General features: G+C 35.3%; 1 protein-coding gene across 2 annotated transcripts in view; it reads left to right on the forward strand.

The window, feature by feature from the left end:
• The window catches only part of LOC140158766 (glutamate receptor 1-like), a 41,058-nt gene extending 24,120 nt beyond the window's left edge, over positions 1–16,938 (forward strand). The window contains exons 2-10 of one of the 2 annotated variants that reach the window (XM_072181980.1): positions 2,154–2,351; positions 3,183–3,434; positions 4,020–4,195; positions 4,665–4,718; positions 7,540–7,824; positions 9,095–9,202; positions 11,505–11,639; positions 12,105–12,338; positions 13,983–16,938. In XM_072181980.1, the coding sequence (XP_072038081.1) occupies positions 2,154–2,351; positions 3,183–3,434; positions 4,020–4,195; positions 4,665–4,718; positions 7,540–7,824; positions 9,095–9,202; positions 11,505–11,639; positions 12,105–12,338; positions 13,983–15,176 (2,636 nt within the window). In that variant the 3' untranslated portion in view covers positions 15,177–16,938. The remainder of the gene's footprint in view (positions 1–2,153; positions 2,352–3,182; positions 3,435–4,019; positions 4,196–4,664; positions 4,719–7,539; positions 7,825–9,094; positions 9,203–11,504; positions 11,640–12,104; positions 12,339–13,982) is intronic. The other variant, XM_072181979.1, reaches the window with a different exon arrangement.
• The last annotated feature ends 3,560 nt before the right edge of the window (positions 16,939–20,498 follow it).

Raw genomic sequence — 20,498 nt, forward strand, 5'->3', positions numbered from 1 at the left:
TCTTTTAGTCCACGCCTGAAAATTTGCTTTTCTGAATATTAACAGTCCTCCATATTTAATTTGTTGTTTCGTTGGTTTCAATTTTTTAACACTCCCATTATATTATCTTCAATGCGTCTAAAATCAATAGAAACAAATCAATTTCCAACAGGCCTATTTACGTAAAATGGAAGGAATATACCGAAACCAAAATGGCGTCCGCATGAGTAATGCTGAATAAAACTAGTTATGGATCACTTGCTTTTGATACAGTGACGAGTGTTTGTGTTATATGCAAATTGTCTGAAGAGGCCTAAATTTGTTGCCGCAGGGAAAAATACTCTCACTGTAACAATGTGCTATTGTGTTTGCTCGCTGAAATTAACATTCCGTGAAATAGTGCTTTGTAGCAAAAACGGATTGAGGGCGCTGGGCATGGGAGAAGACGATGCAGGTCTGAAAAGAAAAGTTATTGGTCTAGTTGAGAAGAAAGAACAGGACCAAGAATATTCGCACTTGCCAAGGTCTTAAATTGATTAAAATATGGGCTAGCTTGCTTGATCAAAGATTTAGATTATAATCAGCATGCAAGTCACAAAATAAGAAAGAGGGAGAAAGAAATAATCCATTTAAACTGTTACTTTATAAAGCTAGTTCACAAAATCTCGACCATGAAAATTCCTTAGAATACTAGTCGAGCCTCTGGAAAATTCTGACTTGCCTTAGCTCCACGAAATATCTTGCTTTTTACTTTTAGCATGTACTTGGCGATTTTCGCAAGACTGTGATGCTATGTACCCATGTTCGTTCAATAGTCTATATTAATTTTAGTGAAACACATCGAGATCAGCTGAGATCATTTGCAATTTTTAGTTTCAAAGGTTATTTTTTTGTGGGACATGAGAGCACATCAGACAGAAATACGAGGAATGTTACTTCTGATATCAAATAAATTTGATTTTTTGAAATTCGCGATATGCCTAATAAAAATTTGATATTTTTAAAATTTTTGATATTTAACAGTCCTCGAAGTAAACGTTCTAAATTTATAAGTAGTTGTACTTAAAATGTAGCTGGGATAAAGAGCCGACGATCAATTGAACATTTTGGCCTTTTGTACTGAAGATATGGATTTTTTCCCAAAATTAATTTTTTCACGCCTTTTAAATGTTATGCTTTTGAATCTGTTTTCACAATGTCTCGTGGTCGTCAATATTCATTCATTCATCCGGGTCATTCATTCATTCATATTATTCTCGAATGTGAACTCCCAGGCGTGGCCGGGAGTTTCAATTATTGAACTGCTTGTTGGGTAACAAACATCAGTTTATAGGCTCTTACCAGATATAAAAGTTTGTAAACAAATACGAAATACACTTACCTATATCATAGTTGGTGTTGGTCGCGTTTACTTTTCAACAGGGGCTAAATAACCTGAAAAAGGCCGCCATGATAACATCCCTTGAAATAAAGTAAAAAATAAAAACAAAAATAAAGTTAAAATATAAATGATAATTAAATTGTTCAATTAAAAACAAAATTATAAAATCCATGCATGTTTCTAGAAGCTAGACAGAAACTTACAACTCACCTTTTTGGTTAGTAACTTCATTCATTCTTGTTTCATTTTTTCAAAACTGAAGTAAAGATGGGTATAAATAAGTAATAGATAAGTAATGAAACCAGTAAAAACTAACAAATATAAATTTATGTATTACATGTACCAACAGTACCATGTAGATTTTAAAAACACACCATAAAATAAACTAAAAACATAAGTAAGAACTAAAAATAATAATAAGTAAATAAATAAATTGAGATAATGAAATAAATAAAATGATTTATAAGCTAAATCTGGATAAATAATAAAATGAAAATTATATAAGGTGGAGTTCTCCATCAATATGCGAGACTGTGTAGTGTGTACAAAATGTTCCTCATCTGGACCCTAACCACAGAATCGATCAGTGTAAGTGGGTGAACCTAGTAAGCTCAGCCACAGATTCGATAAGTGAAAGGAGCCATAGATTCAATCATGGGGGGGGGGGGGGCAATACCATTGAAAACCCTGTTATAGATGTACAGTTTTTAAAGGTCATATTACCAGATGTACACATCAACATTTTTTTTTTTTTTTTTTCATCATTGTTCTTGTAATAATTTTTCCTCTGCAGGTATTCTTTATGGGGAAAACACCCAGGCTCTTGAGGCATCCACAGGTGGGAGCCTGTACAAGAAGTTATACAACGATGCTGCACAGTTTATTGCTGAAGACAATCTGATCGGTGATTCTGACGAACTGCGACCTTCTCACTATTCCCCACCAGACAGTCAATTCGTCAGGAACAGCCATTTCGAAACTATCAGAGCTGGTTGGTATATTGCTTGTTGAATATTTAGGGAGATCTATGCCTGGGTGTGGGGTGGGTGTGTGTAGGTGTGTGTCAAAGTGCTCCGAATGGTGATAAAAAGGTGTCAAAATGTTTGTTTTTACATACAAATTCAAATAATCTAGGATGTTTTGTTCCTAACCTACTTTGCACCAAAATAGGTCAATATCAAGGTCAATAGGCCTTAATGGTACTTGACATGTTTTGCTGTGTTACCTATAGGTAACGAAACAGCCTAGACAGTACACTCCTATCATATTTAAATTGTTATATCAAAACAAATATTTTGACACCTCTTGTTAAAATTGGAGCATTTTATATTTTTGATCCCCCATAGACCTTTTTGGACATCCTCAAGAATATCCCAGATAAGTCAAACTATGCATTTTAATGCATTTCAAAGTTGTCCCCCTTGAACGTTACCCCCTCTGAAAAAGTGTTGGCTATGCCACTGATAACAATTTTAATACATTGTATGTCCACCTAATGGCTTCATTTGGAACAATTTTCCAACATCCTCTCATCAGACACCCCCATGCGTCCCTCAAGATGACGAGGGGCACATCAAACATACACACACCTACCGTCGCCCTTGGTATAGTTGAAGTGCTTGATTTTTCTCTCTAGAGTATACTGTATTGGAATATAAAAGGACAGTTGAGAAAGAATATTAAGTTTTTAAATGTGTATAGCGTGTATGTACAATCTCATTACGCAGAATTTGTACAAAATATTTAGGCTCAAAAGTTTAGACTCAAAGGTAGAGATTATTTTGGTTCAAAGAACCTCTTTTTTATGCATTTTCTCATCTAGTTTGTAATAACATGATCAATGGAAAGGATCTGTATGGCATAATCATACCTGATGACATGTGTGACATCTGCGGCGGTGGAATTGGTGCCTTGATTGGTGACGTCTATACACCAACGTTTGCTTTAGATCAGGCAGGGGGTTCCAATGCCTTCAAGATGATGCCTGTTGAAGATGATATTCTGGAGATGTTGGTGGGTGTGATTAACCATTTCCACTGGACTGACTTCATCTTTCTCTATGACGATGATCCAGGTTAGTTTCCCTAAGTTAATATACGTTAAGAGATGTGATTATACACAACAACAGAAACATGCAAGATTTTCGATACTTGACAAATCTATTATAGAGTCTTTTCAGGTTCCGAGTTACAAAATTAAGAAATAATAATTAAAAATAAGGTAATTCAGTGAAAAAATGCAGTGGCGATGGTATTACATGTAGACAATCATCAGCATTCAGCTGCATTGATTTGTCTGATTTCTACAGCAACATGATAATAATACACAGTTTTTAACCTAAGGCAAAAATGTTAACTGCATTTTTGCAATTTTTACAGCAAAATATTCACCAAAAATATTTGGAAATCCACCTTATATGAATGCATCCCCCTTCCAAGGAAAATGAATAAATGAACATTGTGTACACAAATTCAAAACACTGTGCATACATAGTAAAGAGATTTCAATTAAATACTTTCAAAACACTATTTTTCTAACATTGCTTTCGATATGCTACATGTGGTTTAACATTTTATTAATATATCTTTCTTATATTATTATAGTCAACTTACAAAGTCCCATCAAAATCTCATTTGGTTCATATGTTTTTGTTTACTAGCATTTTCAATTATGAGCGCCATGTTGGAGTTATCTAAAGACAATGGTTGGCAGATGATTGGATACGGTCTGGAAGATGATCTAGAAGCTATGTTTGAAGACCTGAAACTGAAGAAAGTGAAAAACATCTTGTTCTATTGTGGTTTTGAAGAGAACATTATACCAGTCAGAGATGCTGTAAGTACCAACAGGGCACAATTAAAAGAGATAAAATACAATAACAAATTTTGTCACTTTTGAGACCATTATTATACATCCAAGTGTATAATGTAAGCCAATATGAACATGCACCCCACATCCTCTTTGCAAAAGGTAGTGGAAACTGGAAAGAAATTGTTTGCCTCTCTTCTCTCACTGCTCTCTCAGATCTCTTTCCTTTTCTCCTGCTACATCATCTCTCTGCTCTTCCCCTCTCTGTTCTTCCTTCTCATCTTTAGGTTTACTTACCTTATTTCACTTACTTATATATCTGCCATTTCTTTATTACATTAGATCTTAATCCATTCTCTGTCCACTCTACTCTTGTTTTCTCACCATTCTCTTCCAATGCAATTGTCTTGTAGTCTGTTTGGACTCTCTTACTCAAGTTCCTCTTTTCTGTAAACAATTGATCTGAGGCATTCCAAAACTCTTTGTTCATCAACAGGCATTCAAGACTGGAGTCATGAGAGACACATATCACTGGATTTTTGGCAATGTAGTAAGTATAAAAGTGTTATAAGAATATACATGTTATGTAACTTGGACCTGCTGAAGTAGTTTCATTGTTACAAAGAAATTATTCCATAAGGCAATGAAAAAAACCCAGTTTTACAGGCGGGTGGACTTTTCAAGAAGGGTCGGTTGGGATTTTTAAATAATTTTTTTCCTGGACGATAGAATGACCCTAATATATCACCATAAGCTTGCAAATTTGGCAACATATTTTGAAAATGTTTTGAATTTAGTTCCATGATTTTAGCAAAAAGTAATAAAAAAAACCCAACAATTTCTCCCAAAATGGCAAATCTGGGTCGGCCAGGCCCGTAAAACATGGCGTTATTCTTTAGTCGCCTAATGATAAATAGCACAAATATGGCCAGTGACCCTTTTGGGCCTTATTATTAATCAAGCATCAGACATAAGAATGATGATCTATGAAAAAACTTCACAAGTTCGAAACAGCCTGAAAAAGTGTGTGAAATGAGGCTATAACAGCCAAAAACGGGCTGAAATTAAAAGAAAGTTCTTATTTTCAGGAAAATTCTCATGCCCGAGGCATACATTTTTAGACAGAAACGGGTTTTATGTATGTACAGGTTGTCCATTTGTTGTCTTTTGAAAATAATTATTACTAGCATTATTATCTGGTTCTCTACAAAGCAATTTATCCGGGGGGGGGGGGGGCAGTGTTGTAGGTCTCGAGACCGGCCTCGGTCTCGAGACCAGCTAAGCCTGGTCTTGGTCTCGGTCTCGGTCTCGGACCTGCTGGTCTCGGTCTCGGTCTCGGCCCTCCTGGTCTCGAGGTTTTTGGTCAGAGACCAGCTCCTAGACCAGTAAAATAGCACCATTCTGGTCACTTGGTAAACCTTAATTCTGCTCAAACAGTTTTCATAAATTGAATCATTAAAGATTAACTAAATCTCCAATTAACATTCTCATTCTTACCTCAAGACCTACTCAATTACTTATAATTAGGCCCAAGTGTTAATAGTTCAAAATATTGTATAAATTCATCACAAACAAACTCTATCCCTATCTCCAGAATCCTAGATTATATTTACAGCTCCGTTAACATCATATTTCTTTGCATTTGCCCAAATAAGCATATACATGTACGTACATCATTCAAAAAGTAGCAACATATTACAGTTAATCCCAGGAAACACAGAAACTCTTCTTGATTTTCTTCATAACATTTCAAAGGTTACCAAATAATGTTAAAATGCCGATCTACTTTAGACACTAGGAGAGATTATGAATTGTTTTCTTATATTATTTTATAATAAGGTTTCAGAATTTGTTGTACATAATGTTATTATAAAGTTGGCAAACCATTTATTTACATGTAATAACGTTTGGCAGAATTAACAAACATTATTTTTATAGTATTTTTGATCATATTTATTTTAAAATCTTTCCTGAAGTTATAGACCTTAAGATAAAAGTGTTGAACAACTTTTGGGAAAAATGCTCTGTAAAACATTTGGCCTCAAAATTTATATGAATGATTTTTAAATGAATTTATTATAAGTGAATTTAAAATTATCTTTTTTAAAAGGAACATTTGGTTTTTTTACAAGGATCTATTTTTTTTTCAAATTCCATTCATAGTAGATAACGATTAACGCTAAATAAAGCTTGCAACATAATGATAAATGATCATAGAGCTCTATAAGTGTATTTTTTTAGCATTTGGGCACATATATTTAATTTTTTTGGCGCGTTTCACTCGCACTTCAATAAAACCGACCAAAATAGACATAATTAAGCTGGTTCCCTGACCCCCATAAGTTTTAATGCTTCCGGCACCACTGTTCATTTTTCAAGCCCGGTCTTGGTCTCGGTCTTGGTCTCGGACCTGCCGGTCTCGGTCTTGGTCTCGGTCTCGGACAAGCCGGTCTCGGTCTTGGTCTCGGACTGCCTGGCCTCGGTCTCGGTCTTGGTCTCGGATAGGTCGGTCTCGACTACAACACTGGGGGGGGGGAGGTCAAATATTTTGTACAGGGATGTGCCATACTGACTGATGATGACTTTATCCCATCTACCCACCAGTATAACAGAAAAAGCACCCACTATTTTTGCCCTAAATGGCTACTTAAAGGATACCAGATTGGGAATGTAAGGGGTACACACTATTTTTGAAACTACTATGACTCGTACATACATACTATACAAATATTGACTGCTATGAGGGGCATGGTTAAGATTATAGGCCCATGGGTGATCTCAAAACCATGCTATGACCCTCAGGCGCAGCCGAGGGTCATAGCATGGTTTTGAGATCACCTTGGGCCTATAATCTTAACCATGCCCCTCATAGCAGTCAATATTTGTTTTATATACCGAATGGATACGTGGATGCTGCGATTGCGCAGTTTGATCGGGACGCATTTGACGTGACCGGTCCATAGTTCATTTCCATGGACCGGTCCATAGTTCATTTTGCGGGCATAGTTAATTCAATGACTGCACTTTCAACCAATCAGATGACAGGGATCTATATATGAGGTATATAAATACTACTATGATACATGTTTAGGTATGACTCCATACAGAGGACCAATGGGTTAACATCCCCGTCCAAAGAATGAAATACTCTCCTGATTCAATAACTTAATTCTAAATTAACCATGGCAAGAGCGGAAGTCTGAATTAAAGCCGTATACAGATGTTGCAAATTAAATTTTTCCCCCAAACCAAATACTCCAGCAAGTTACTACCCGCTGTTACCTTGTACGCCAAGACACGTACCCTAACCGTTAGGCCGCGCTCTGATATATTCTTACATTTATCAAATTTGACCCATATTTGTTTTAAAGGGTGCACCTGGTCTTGGCCAAGAAGACTTCCTTCAGACAAAGTTGCGACAAGACGGCGCTTTCATCACACGTTTCAAACCAGAAAACACAGCCATCCAATTCAGTACAACTAATCCTATTCCGGTGTCCAAGTGGCCATACAGAGAGAAGGCTGCATACGATGCTATGTTGACTCTTGCTGAGGCCATCAAACATCATCAAGATACTAACAATGGTGACAGACCTGAATCCATCCCAACATGTGGATCCAGTAAACGGAGTGAACTCATAAAGGATCTTACTGAGGTAGGGATCATATACAACTGCATCAAGATAATATTGCAAAGTTTTCATTTACATATATATATATATATACGAGGGGGTATCAAAAAGTTTTAGAAATCGCCCAGAGGTGGAAGAGCTATATCAATGAAATTTTGTCAGTGCAATCACTGGTCCTTATGTACACTATGGTGCAAAAATGGTCTCATAAGTATGTTTACTTTTTTTACAGGAGCTAGATGTCACTACCTGCCTGTGTAACCGCATAACCAGCAAAAATGGAGAAAATTGAGGCATGTAGCATGATTAAGTTCCATTTTAAGGGTTACAGTGCCCAGAAAATCTGTGATGAAATAAAAATTCCTTTTCCAAAAAGCGACAGTGACATATCACAATCACCACCGAAGATAACTTTCATTTCATCATCAATTTTCTAGGCACTGCAACCCTTCAAAAGTAGGATCTTAATAATGCTGCTTGCCTCAATTTTCTCAATCTTGCAGTTTATGCGCAGTAACTGGGGCAGCAGGTTATTGGCATCTAGTGCCACCTGTAAAAAAAGTAAACATACCTATGAGACCATTTTTGGACCATAATGTACATAAGGACCAGTGATTGTACTGACAAAATTTCATTGATATAGCTCTTTCACTTCTGGTCGATTTCTAAAACTTTTTGATACCCCCTCGTATATATTGCTGATCCATTTATTCTTTATATATAGGTATGGCTAAAACTGGATATACTTTTCCTGCCACTCCACTCACCTAAAAGTCATAGGTCAAGCATAGCTCAATAACCCCCATTTAACTATCCTAGCTCAAAATGTGACCTCAATTTGCAGAGTACAAGTTTCTGTACCCAAATATTCAAAGGTCATTCTATGAGTGTACAAGCATATTGGGGTTAAAGAACTATGTCCTGACACATGAGCATGTTTGAGTTAACAGCAGTGGTGGCAGTTGGTGATGTTGTCAACAGATGAATCAAAATGCTCAAGTCTGATGAACAACTCTTTTTTTCTCCATAGAAAGTCATAATATAAGTCAAGCATAGTTCAATAACCCTCATTTAACTATCCTAGCTCAAAATGTGACCTCAATGTGCCGATTACAAGTTTCTGTACCCAAATATTCAAAGGTCATTCTATGAGTGTACAAGCATATTGGGGTTAAAGAACTGTGTCCTGACACATGAGCATGTTTGAGTTAACAGCAGTGGTGGCAGTTGGTGATGTTGTCAACAGATGAATCAAAATGCTCAAGTCTGATGAACAACTCTTTTTCCTCCATAGATTAATCTTGAAGGTTTAACTGGACACCTTGCCTTCAACGCCCAAGGTGATCGCATCAACTACACCATCAACATCTACTCTGGCAAAGATAGGCACAATATTCTCAAGGTACAGTAGAAATATTCCTTATATACGGGGGAGGGCTCTTTATTTTAGGTTGAGTGGGGACAAGCATCATTGTTAAAGCCATATTATAACATTTCTGTAAAAATAGATTAGTATTTATTTTCCATAAAATGTTATAGCTTTTACTGTCAGATATGTCCCCTTTAATTTTGAGCCGAACAAGTGAGGTAAAGCATAAAAATTGGAATTTACTACTAGCGCCCATGCATGTTACTCCCATGGTTGTAATACGGTGCGATCCTCTTGGTGTGTGTGTATGTGTATCCCGCACGCCGAGTACGTACTGTGCATACGTGTTCGACCAATATTTCCATTGTAATAATAAAACGCCGGTTCCATCGTTTTATATTTTTTCAAAGCAGTCTTGACATCTTTCGCGGGCACTGTAGAACTGCAATTAAAATACAGCTCCATGATTGGCACATACAGTGTGCGTGTGATTTGTTGTAAACACACATGCGAAAGAATGTTCAGCTCACATAGATATGCAGGAATTCTCAACATACAAAGCACAGGGACTTTGCCTGTTGGTGAATGGTCTGCATATTTTTCATCTATGACTTCCCATCATCCCTGTTGATTGATAGTGAATATTATATATCCATAGATTATTAAGGGCTGGGGTATGAACGTTTGGACAGTATTTATTTTGGGACATTAGAGCACATCAGACATATCGAATTGCATTATGAATACGAAGAATGTCATTCTGATATCAAATAATTTTGATTTGTTGAAATTCGCAATTTAATACACATTTTATGGCAAATCATTAAAAATTGATATTTTTGATATTTAAGAGTACTTGAAGTAAACTTTATAAATCTGATGATTTATACTTAAAGTGTATGTAGGTGGGATAAAAAGTCGACGATCAATTGAAAATTTGACTTTTCAGATTGAAGATATGGATTTTTTTTCCCAAAACACCAAAAAAAATTAGGTCTTTTTGGGAATAAAATCCATATCTTCAATATGAAAGGTCAAAATTTTCAATTGACCGTCGGCTTTTCCTCCCTGCTACATACACTTTAAGAATATATCATTAGATTTATATAATTTACTTCGAGGACTGTTATATATCAAAATTTGAAAAATATCAAATTTTTATAATTTGTCATAAAATTTGTATTATATTGTGATTTTAAAAATGAAAATTATTTGATATCAGAAAGACATGCTTCAGATTCAGAATGCAATTGATAGGTCTGAGGTGCTCTCATGTCCCACAAAAAATACTGTCGTAAACGCAATAAACGCTTCATTTTGGATCCCTTAATACACAGATTGGAATTTTCCATGCCTGTGCCCTCTAAGCGTACTCGAATTCAGCTGACGCCGGTACAGCGTTCAGACCTGGCGACATCGCGTGAAGTTTCTTTTTAGGTACGCCTCCAGCTATTTGCGCTTATTATTGAGTTTGCTCACGCGGTACCTGACTTAGCGCCAACCCCTTGGGCAACATGCCAAGTTTCCACGGTATGATTATATCACTCATACATAAATTCTAGACAGTTCATTGGTTGATTACCATTTATCATTTTTACCATCACCCTCTCCGTGTGATAGTCTTTACCATCATAGTGCTCTGTCAGAGTGCGCCTGCGCCAAGCCGTATGCGCTGACTCTTAGACTCGCTAATTTAGTTATGGGGTGGACCCCAAAATGTGAAGTATATCATGCGCAAAACATGTTGATGAAAAAATGTATTTCCTACCTTAAATAGTATTTTTGTAATAGAATTTAGACAGTTAATATTTGTATACTATCACTGATATGTGTTTGATAATACAGCATGTATTGTATGGTTTGATTCTCTGGGCACATTTGTTAGTATTCACTGTGGAAGTGATGATGTAACAGGAATAACTACCATAGCAATAGATGAATACAATTTTGAATATATCGCCCTGCAGTACAAGCAAATGGCACTCATCACCTTTGTATGTCTGCAATCATAGATTGAATACAATACTGCTCTTTTCACAGGTGTGAGTGATAATTAGCATAGCATATGGATATTCTATAGAATTACGATCCAAGTCTTTATCCCTGTTCTTTGACATGGTTCAATGCGTAGGTACTGCATGAACGTGGCCTAATATTTGGCCCATTCCAATCATTAGCGCAAGGTTTTCATTACATGTATCTTGCATACAGAATATGCCCAGGAAATATGCTTAAGTGCCAATGGGCTCACAGTTTGTGTGTGAAAATTCTATTTCACTCTTGGTCAGTGATTGAAGACTTCTAGATTCTATAATGGACCTACCTTATTTTGCAGGCTGGTCAATGGACACAGAGTATTGAATCCTGGGAGAAGAGGACACGCCAGACATGGCCCAAACCTGGAAATCGTCTCAACATGCAGCCGCTCAGACAATCCGACAATGAGGCTATCAAGATCCTGTGTATTGAGGTAAATTCAGGATACACTTGAGACAAAATCTTAAATGGCAAAAAAGCTATAGTGTGCATTATATTTCAACTTTGAATATTTTGAGTAAGAAGACTACAATGTGTTCATGGCTTGGCAAGTATCTTATGAATGTTCTATACTGCAAAGGATAGCCAATCATGCTTGAATGAGAAGAATGACATTTCAATTCAAGGCAAAGTTGCGTGCATTTGTACTCCTTGTTTCTTTTTAAAAACTTTTTGAACTTTCCAAGATACATTTATACCACTAACAGAAATGTATACATCTAATGATCTAAGGTGTTTTTATCCTCTCTTTTATCCAACTTAAAAGAGTCCTTTCATCCTCTTATTCATGATCAGGTTTGAAATTTTTGCAACTGATCCGGAAAATCATAATAAGTCCCTTTTACAAGTAGGCATAAGTTGCAAGTTTGTTAACAACAATGTTACCTTCATTCATCAGGAACCTCCATTCTTGTTTGTGAGAGGACGCACCCGTGGTACTCGTCAAACTGGTTTCCAGGATTTTGGCTATGAAGGTTATATCCCCGAACTCCTGGAAGCAATCAAGAAAGTGATGGAAGACGATGGCATGGATTTCACCTACAAATTAGAACTTATGTCAGAAGGAAATTATGGTCGTAAGGATTCAGTGTCTGGACAGTGGGATGGTATGATTCAGGAACTGATTGAAGATGTAAGTGTAAAAAATATGAAAAAAGACCATTATCCATTCCTGCCAGGAAAAGTATGAAACAAGACTACTGGAGACATGTTGAGTCGACTAAACACATTTCAATCTTTTCACAATGAATGAGTTCACACCACAGAAAAATGAGTATTCAACAAAAGCTCTTCATAGAGAAATTTTTGTATCCAACTTTTAAATCACAAACTGCCTCTGTCCATTGTTTCATATCCCTGCTCTGTCAGATCAGGGGTTGATTTCACTTAGAACATTTGGGAAACACAACTCCTTTAATCCATCATAAGTCCAATCCCTCATCCTATGGTAGTGTTACAATGGATTTGGGACTTGATGGGTAATCCATCATAAGTCCAATCCCTCATCCTATGGTAGTGTAACAATGGATTTGGGACTTGATGGGTAATAGCCCAGGGATAATAGTTATAAGATAGATAAGAGTTATAACACATTTGTGACGTGTCATGTCAAAAGGAGACACTTTTGGGCAGGATTGTAAATGGAGAAATGGCCAAAAATCTGCCCGGGGGGGTAATTTTTTTCACAATTTGGGTTTGTTGCAAATTTGTAATGTTATTAATGTTTAAAATATTGTCTGAGAGTTTCAACTGGAATATAACTGGCATCTTGTATTTTTGAGACATTTTTCGGTAAGGTAATTCCTACTCTCAACATTGTCAATAATATTTTTAAAGGCCGATATCCCAATTTCCAATTTTATAATACTATAACTTACGAACTCAATATCTCTATATATATCTGAAATATGTAAAAACCTCAAAATTGATAACCTGCCCAAAAGTGTCTCCTTTTGACATGACACGTCACATATGTGATATACCCAGCCAATTTTGGTCTGATCTATCTGGCAGAGTAAGAAAACAAAATCCCTTTAGGCCTGAAAAAATAAAAATAAAATTGTATCCTTTGAGCTCCAAGTTAGGGTCGGTCGGTCATTATTTTTTTTTTTTGCCACATACAATATCAAGAAATGCAAGTTCACCAAAAATACCATGGTAAACAATGATTTAACGTGTTTCTTAGACTTGTATTTTAATATATCTGAGTTGTGCAGTACAAATTGCAAACTAGCAAAACATTTTCACAACATTTTTTGTATTATATAAAAAATATGAAAATTCATATATGAAAAAAAACCCATATTTTTTAGGGTCGGTCGGAATTGTTTGTTTTAGGTCTTATGTGTATAATAATGTGACAAACAAATACAATTTCAGGTTCCCCCAATTATATAGTTCATTTCTATGTGGCATGTCTTACTAATTGCACTTTCCAAATCCCAGCAAACATGTTTTCGTAACATTTCAGATGAACGCACACAGGTTTCCAAGAAATACTTCAATGTAGGTTGTAAAACATCTTACATAAAATACCATTTTCAAATGTTGCCACTAATGTTATTTACATCTATACTTGTAACTTGAAAAGATTTTATTATTTGGCCCCCTAGTGGTCCCACCTGAATTGTACCTATTAACCTGCATTTGGTCTCCATTATGTCCAAGCACAGCAAAATGCATAAACGAACAGACACAAATAGTCCATTATTTTAGAAGCAAGTATAGAAAACAGTTCTCACTCACCACTTTGTATCTTTTTCATTGTCCCCTCCAGGATGCTGACGTTGCAGCAGGTGCTCTAACCTTAACAAGTCAAAGAGAAGAAGCCATTGATTTCACCGATCATTTTATGAAGAGCGACATCAAGATCTTGATCAAGCATCCCAACTTTGGTGTCCAAGAATACCCGTTTGCTCCAGTCTTCCCCTTCCATGTTGGAGTATGGTTTTCCAACCTAGCTGCGTTGGTAGTTGTCACCGCATTGCTGTGGGCGATGGCTCGTTGGAATCCTTATGAATGGCGTCAAATGTACAAGAGAGGAGAAACAGGACAAGAAGAAGGTGATACTTTCTGTATTCGCAATGTCTTCTGGTACTTATGGTCAACCATGATGTTGCAGAGTTATACCAGATCCCCTCGTTCTCATTCCGGTCGCCTCCTGTCATCCTTCTGGTTCTACTTTGTACTTTGTATGGTTTTCTTGTATGGACTTAACTTGGATCCATTCCTCAAGGTTTCCAAGAATGTTCTCTTCATCCGCAGCATGGGAGATTTACTGAAACTAGAGCAGACCGTCCATTATGGGGTTGTCCGTCACAGTCCTACCTATGATTTTTTCAAGCACTCTAAAGATGAAACCCTCCAAACTGTCTGGGCTCAAATGGCTACTTTAGATCGTGATCCATTTGTTGCACGTCTTCGTGATGGTGTCCGTCGTGTTCGTCGTTCAAACGGACGCTATGCTTTGATCAGTGAGGAAAAGCTGCTTCTATGGGAAGCCAACAGCTGGCCATGTAAATTATATGTAACTGGCGGAACATCGACTAGGATTAAATACGCACTGGCTGTTCCATCAGGATCCCCACTACGTGACCAACTTACCTACGCTATTCGCAAGCTGAGAGCAGAAGGAGTACTGGGCAAATTGGAGGACAAACACTGGCAAGGATCTCAACGCTGCGCAAATCAAACTATGTGGGAAGATGATTCAATGTATTCCCTCAACTCTAATGATCTGATGGGACTTTATTATATAATGGCAATTGGTCTGGTGCTCAGTCTCATTATCTTCATCCTTGATTGGGTGTTCTCCATTGTCTTCCCATCTGAACACAAAGGAGGAGGAAGATCATTTGCTAGACCACCTCCAGCTCAGCAACCTCGCAGGAATGACATGGATATGGATGATTATGGTGCAGCAGCACCGCCTCAACCAGATCAGGGAGGTAGTAAGACTGATTGGATTTAGTCTGCTGCAAGTTTGTAAGTTGTGATTTTTTAAAACTTGCATGAAACCATCATCATGATCATCATCAGAGTTAGAATCAAATCATCAGAGGTAAGAATCAAAATTAAAATGTTGCAAAGTATTCTGGACAATATAATAAGAATTGTTATTGTTATATTGAAATAGCCCAACCCACTCTATATTTTGCATTGGCAAAGCATCCAAATTTTACAAATTATTGGAAAATACACTCAAAATCACACACTTGGGGTGTTTTTTGGAATGGAAAAGCCGACCATCATTTCAAAATTTTGACCTTTCGTATTGAAGATATAATTTTTTTCAAAAAGACCTCCATTTTGAGGTCTTTTGGGAAAAGCAAGTCCTGTGTTTGTTGCTAACAAATATGCACATACAACACTGATCTATGCATACTGACTTGACCACTGTTTGGAAAACAATAATTATGCAATTTTGCTCCAATTGGTTGAAGGCATTATTCATGTAAAAGGAAAAAAAAGTTTGTCAGAAGAAAATGAAAAAACAGCAAAGCGGTACAATGGGTTTTTTTAATGTTATTTTTTTTACTAAATCAGTAATGCGATACATGTATGTGTTAATTATGTTTTTCTTATTGCCTTTTTTGTGTATAAATTTTTCCCTTCACCATATTGACCACTAAAAAAATATATATATCCTCAAAATATGGAAAAAACCTGCTATATAATTCAATTTTAATGGCTACATGTGTGTGTGCTGTCTTCTGATACAAAACTGTTTTGGGGTTTTTTTTGCCTAATTTATTTACCTTGATATCATGGAAAGAAAAGAATGCCCCTTTTTTAAAGTCACCTATTAATGGATATACAGGTACATGAAAGCATATCTAACTCAGAAAAAAAGCTTTTGCATTTCTATTGTTTTGTGTGATCATTATGTACATAGATTTCCAACATTTTTCTATTTAAAAATAACATCAATTTGACCATCAGGAACATTGTCTTATTATCACTGTATAGCAAAACTAACATATTGATCAAATACATGGATTTATAACTTGGATGATTTTTGTACAAATAACTTAAATTGGTATTACCAACATGTATGTAAAATTGTAAAGGATTTATTTGCAATTACAAAAATTACAGCTTTGCCATTTTGTTATCAGGTCTTTCAATTCAGGTGATATTTTATTATAATAAAAAGGCATGATTATCATGTTAGATTTCTTTCATTAAAAGTCCCAATTTTGAATTTTAGGTGTTTCATTTTTTCATTTTACATATTTGTCTTAATTTACAGAATAACAAAAGTATTAGTATCCTATGTAAATATAATATGTAAATATATGTAAGATTTTAATACATTGGGTGCCAAATTTGGAGATGTTTCCTATTTAGATATTGGGTTGTGATTGAGCTTTTAACAATACTCAGTAAATCTAGTAGTTGATAGGAAGGAGTTGTCATAAAATTATGATTCAGTACTAGCATGTATAATTTCATATTAAAGGCAGGGTGTATAAGAAATGGCAAGTGCTATATTATGTTGAACATTTAAAAATATGACAATGTGTAATTTTTTGTGTCTTTCAGCTCCACCTATTTTCCCAATAATTCAATATTTTGTTAGATCATTATTATATTTTGCATTTCATTTTGGGATGTGGGTGTGCGTACGTATGTGTGTTTACATGTAGGTGTGTCTTGCCACCACACGTACATGTACATTACTAGTTAATTGGTTATTTTCACAGCAAAATGTATACATGTACATGTACAAACTACACATGTAGACCTTCTTTCTAATGTACACGAGGCTGCAGAAATTGAAATTTAATGTCAATAGTTTAACAATGACTGTTTTTGTGACTAACCCATTTGAAATGACACTAACCATATGTATGTTATTGATCAATTTATTATTGATGATCAATATGTCATGCATGTATTTCAGTATTCAGTTGGCCTGCACTACATCTGATTCCTAAATACAATGTAGATGTTATGTCCAGTGTTCGAATTAAGAATTAAGAAAATAAAAGAGGTTGTCCGTGGGACAACCAGATTGTAATTTCTGGTTGTCCACCAAAGTTTTTGGTTGTCCGTATATTAAAGCAGCCACAATCTGAAACAACTACATGTGACCAATAAAGTGGAGTGAGTGTAGTCAATTTATGAACAATTACTCTTAAATATTTAACAATTCATCAGTTGTGTCAGGTTTGAGCAAATTAACATGCTGAAAAGTGACTTTTGGCTGTAGATCTTTGGTTGTCCGCCGGACAACTAGAGCATTATTTTTGGTTGTCCGGTGCATGTTTTGGTTGTCCCGGGCGAACGGACAACCAAAATTTCGAACACTGGTTATGTCATTACTAAGAAGCTAAAAATTGAGTTAAAAAATTTTTTAATAAAAGAGGAACACTTTTATACATGTATTATTATACCAATTTATCTACACAGATGACAGTTTGCATTGAATAAAGTTGTATATTAAGCTGAATGAAAAGGTTTTTCTGTTTTTGTTTGGTGTCGATGTCATATCATGGGGGGGTCAAACCATGCAAGCATTGGTTAGTAGCATAAACAAATTGTGTTGTGCTGCTTTAATTTCAACCCTGTAATTTATGTTGTGGAATCAACACAAAACCCAATATATTGGCTCTACATTTGAGGGGGGAACAGTGCCCATCCAACCAAACCAAATCCAATCCACCCAACTCCTAGCGGTTTGCCACATTGGGCAAAGCGGTGGAGTAATCGATGTATCGGCTTGCTGCTGGTCACCGCTAGCGTTTCTGGTGCGACTGCGCAGTGAAGCAATATAGTTGTCAGAGCGGCAGGGAAGTATGAAACCATCATATGATTAATTACCAAGATGCTGCTGGATAATGTTAGTGCATAACTCAATTTTGGGAAAAAGCTTTTGATTGAACATTTCATCACATAAGTGGTACAATATTTGTAATCACATTGTTATTGAAAGGTTAATTTGCACCAAGCGGTCACACATATTTTTGAGAAAAGTCATCAAACATATCCTTTTATTGTTATTTTTGCGGTAGCTGCAAAGACAGTCAGATTAAATGTAGCATGAAAATTCCATTTCCACAATAACTCAAGCAAATGGACAAAAGTTTTCAAAACAAATTACTGACAATTCTTTATTGTGTTTCAAGTTTTCTTAGTCCAAATTCAAATTTACATATATCATAATTAAATATAAAACCCTGTAATATTATACATGTATTTTATTTAACTACCGTATAATGTTTGATCTATAATTATTCCAAATTTAAAAGCTTAAAAATATGCCAAACTTATGACGTGGTTAAAATTCAATTTTATACTTTTTGAAAATTTTAAATTGGTTAATAACTATAGTACCGGGTAATTACTTATGAATAAGCAATCATTCTTTAATAAAAATTAGGCACCAAAACTGGATCTATAATTATTCCAAATTTAAAAGCTTAAAAATATGCCAAAATTATAATGTGGTTAGAATGCAATTTTATACTTTTTGAAAAATTTAAATTGGTTAATATTATAGTAATTACAATATGAATAAGCAATCATTTTTCATAAAAATTAGGCACCCAAACTGGATCTTTATCTAACCATAATTATATGTATTGTACATTTAAATACAAGTTTCTTTTACTGTAACTTTGCCACAAAGATCTGTACGGTGTACGTTTGTACAATATTCATTATTTATTACATATAAAACTACATTCACATACAAAACTTTAAAAAAGTATATGTACAATCCTCAGACCCCTTGAGTATATACATACAAAACATGACTCTACAATGGTAAAGTAACAACTACATGTAGTTTAATTTAAGCTAAAAAATGGACAAGAAAATATAATTATTCTGGTGTAACTAACATTTTTTTAGTTCAACAAATTTATAGCAAAATATGTACACAGCTTTCAATATTACATTCAACATTATATACAATTTATTATAGTTCAAAATTTTGTTTTTGAAACAATTGAATTGAAAAGTATTATTCGCTTATTACACAATTCCGCCATGATGAGGAAGGAGAGCCTCGAACTGGCATGACATGAAAGGAGGAATTACATAACTTTACAGCAATGTTATATGACTGGTTAATTCCCATTCATGCATGCTGCCCGATCTAGGCTCTCCTCACACATGGCAGAACCATGTAATGGTTGAACAGGGTGAATGGGCACATTTTCAAACCAACATCTGCATGAAGGGAAGGGGGAGTCGCTGAAGTGGACAATCTAATAACAAGTGCAGATTTCAAATTAGGACTTGGGGTAAAATATGAAGGATTTAATTCTAATACAAATGTCTCCGAGGTGAGAGAGGTCCACACAAAATCCTGTATTATTAGAATGGTATTAGCAATTGCATGAGATTTTCTATTGCATATTCTTATGAAACTGGTTAAAATAGACATTAAGTTAGAATATCCACTCATAAATTATAAGTTTGACCAAGTTTATAGTTTGGGTTATGGCACAAAAAATCGACAAAACGGGATCAAACCATAGTTTTGCTACATGTTTTTTTTTGTACTGTGTTACTTGTGACATGAGGGGCATTTCAAAATTGAAGAATAAAATGATGTTCCCATACAATGAAAATCTGGGTGTTTTTTTTTTAGGAAATGGACAAAATTAATATCTGGTACACTTTGTTTTAAAAACATTTTTGGATTTGCTAAAGCACATAGACACTGCACTAACGTACACACAACTACATCATGATTACTACAAGTACAAGTACATGTAATCATCCTTTATGTAAATATATACTCCTTAATTTCCAAAATAAAAAGGCGTTCAGAATCTGAGCACTGAATATAATGTAAGGCAGCATCATCAGCATACACTGTGTTAATTGACAGAGATACATGTACACATCTCTCTGTCAATTAACACAGTGCCATTGTGATTTCTTTTTACAAAAACAGCAACAACAAAAAGAACAACAAAAAGTACCTGTTTACTTTGGCCTATTGCAGATATAGTACTTAAAAAGTTCCATAAAATATTGTTTGCAATTTAAACAAACATACAAGGTTTACTTTATCAAAGGCACAACAATTAAACACACAATTACACAGCTAATTTCCTTTTCCCCATCTCAAAATATTTCAGAAATTTCACTAGCATAGACCAACATTGTTTATAACAATATTTCTAACACAATCAACCAAAACCAATTATAGTGTCATTATGTTCCCATTAAATTAGAATACCCAAATTAATATAAACATCTTCAAACCACCTTGCATTCAAACTTGTGCCCTACCCAATAAAACAAAAAAATAAAAACAACATAATTATTGCTA

The sequence above is a fragment of the Amphiura filiformis genome, chromosome 8 (assembly GCF_039555335.1).
Source record: "Amphiura filiformis chromosome 8, Afil_fr2py, whole genome shotgun sequence".
Taxonomy (NCBI): domain Eukaryota; kingdom Metazoa; phylum Echinodermata; class Ophiuroidea; order Amphilepidida; family Amphiuridae; genus Amphiura; species Amphiura filiformis.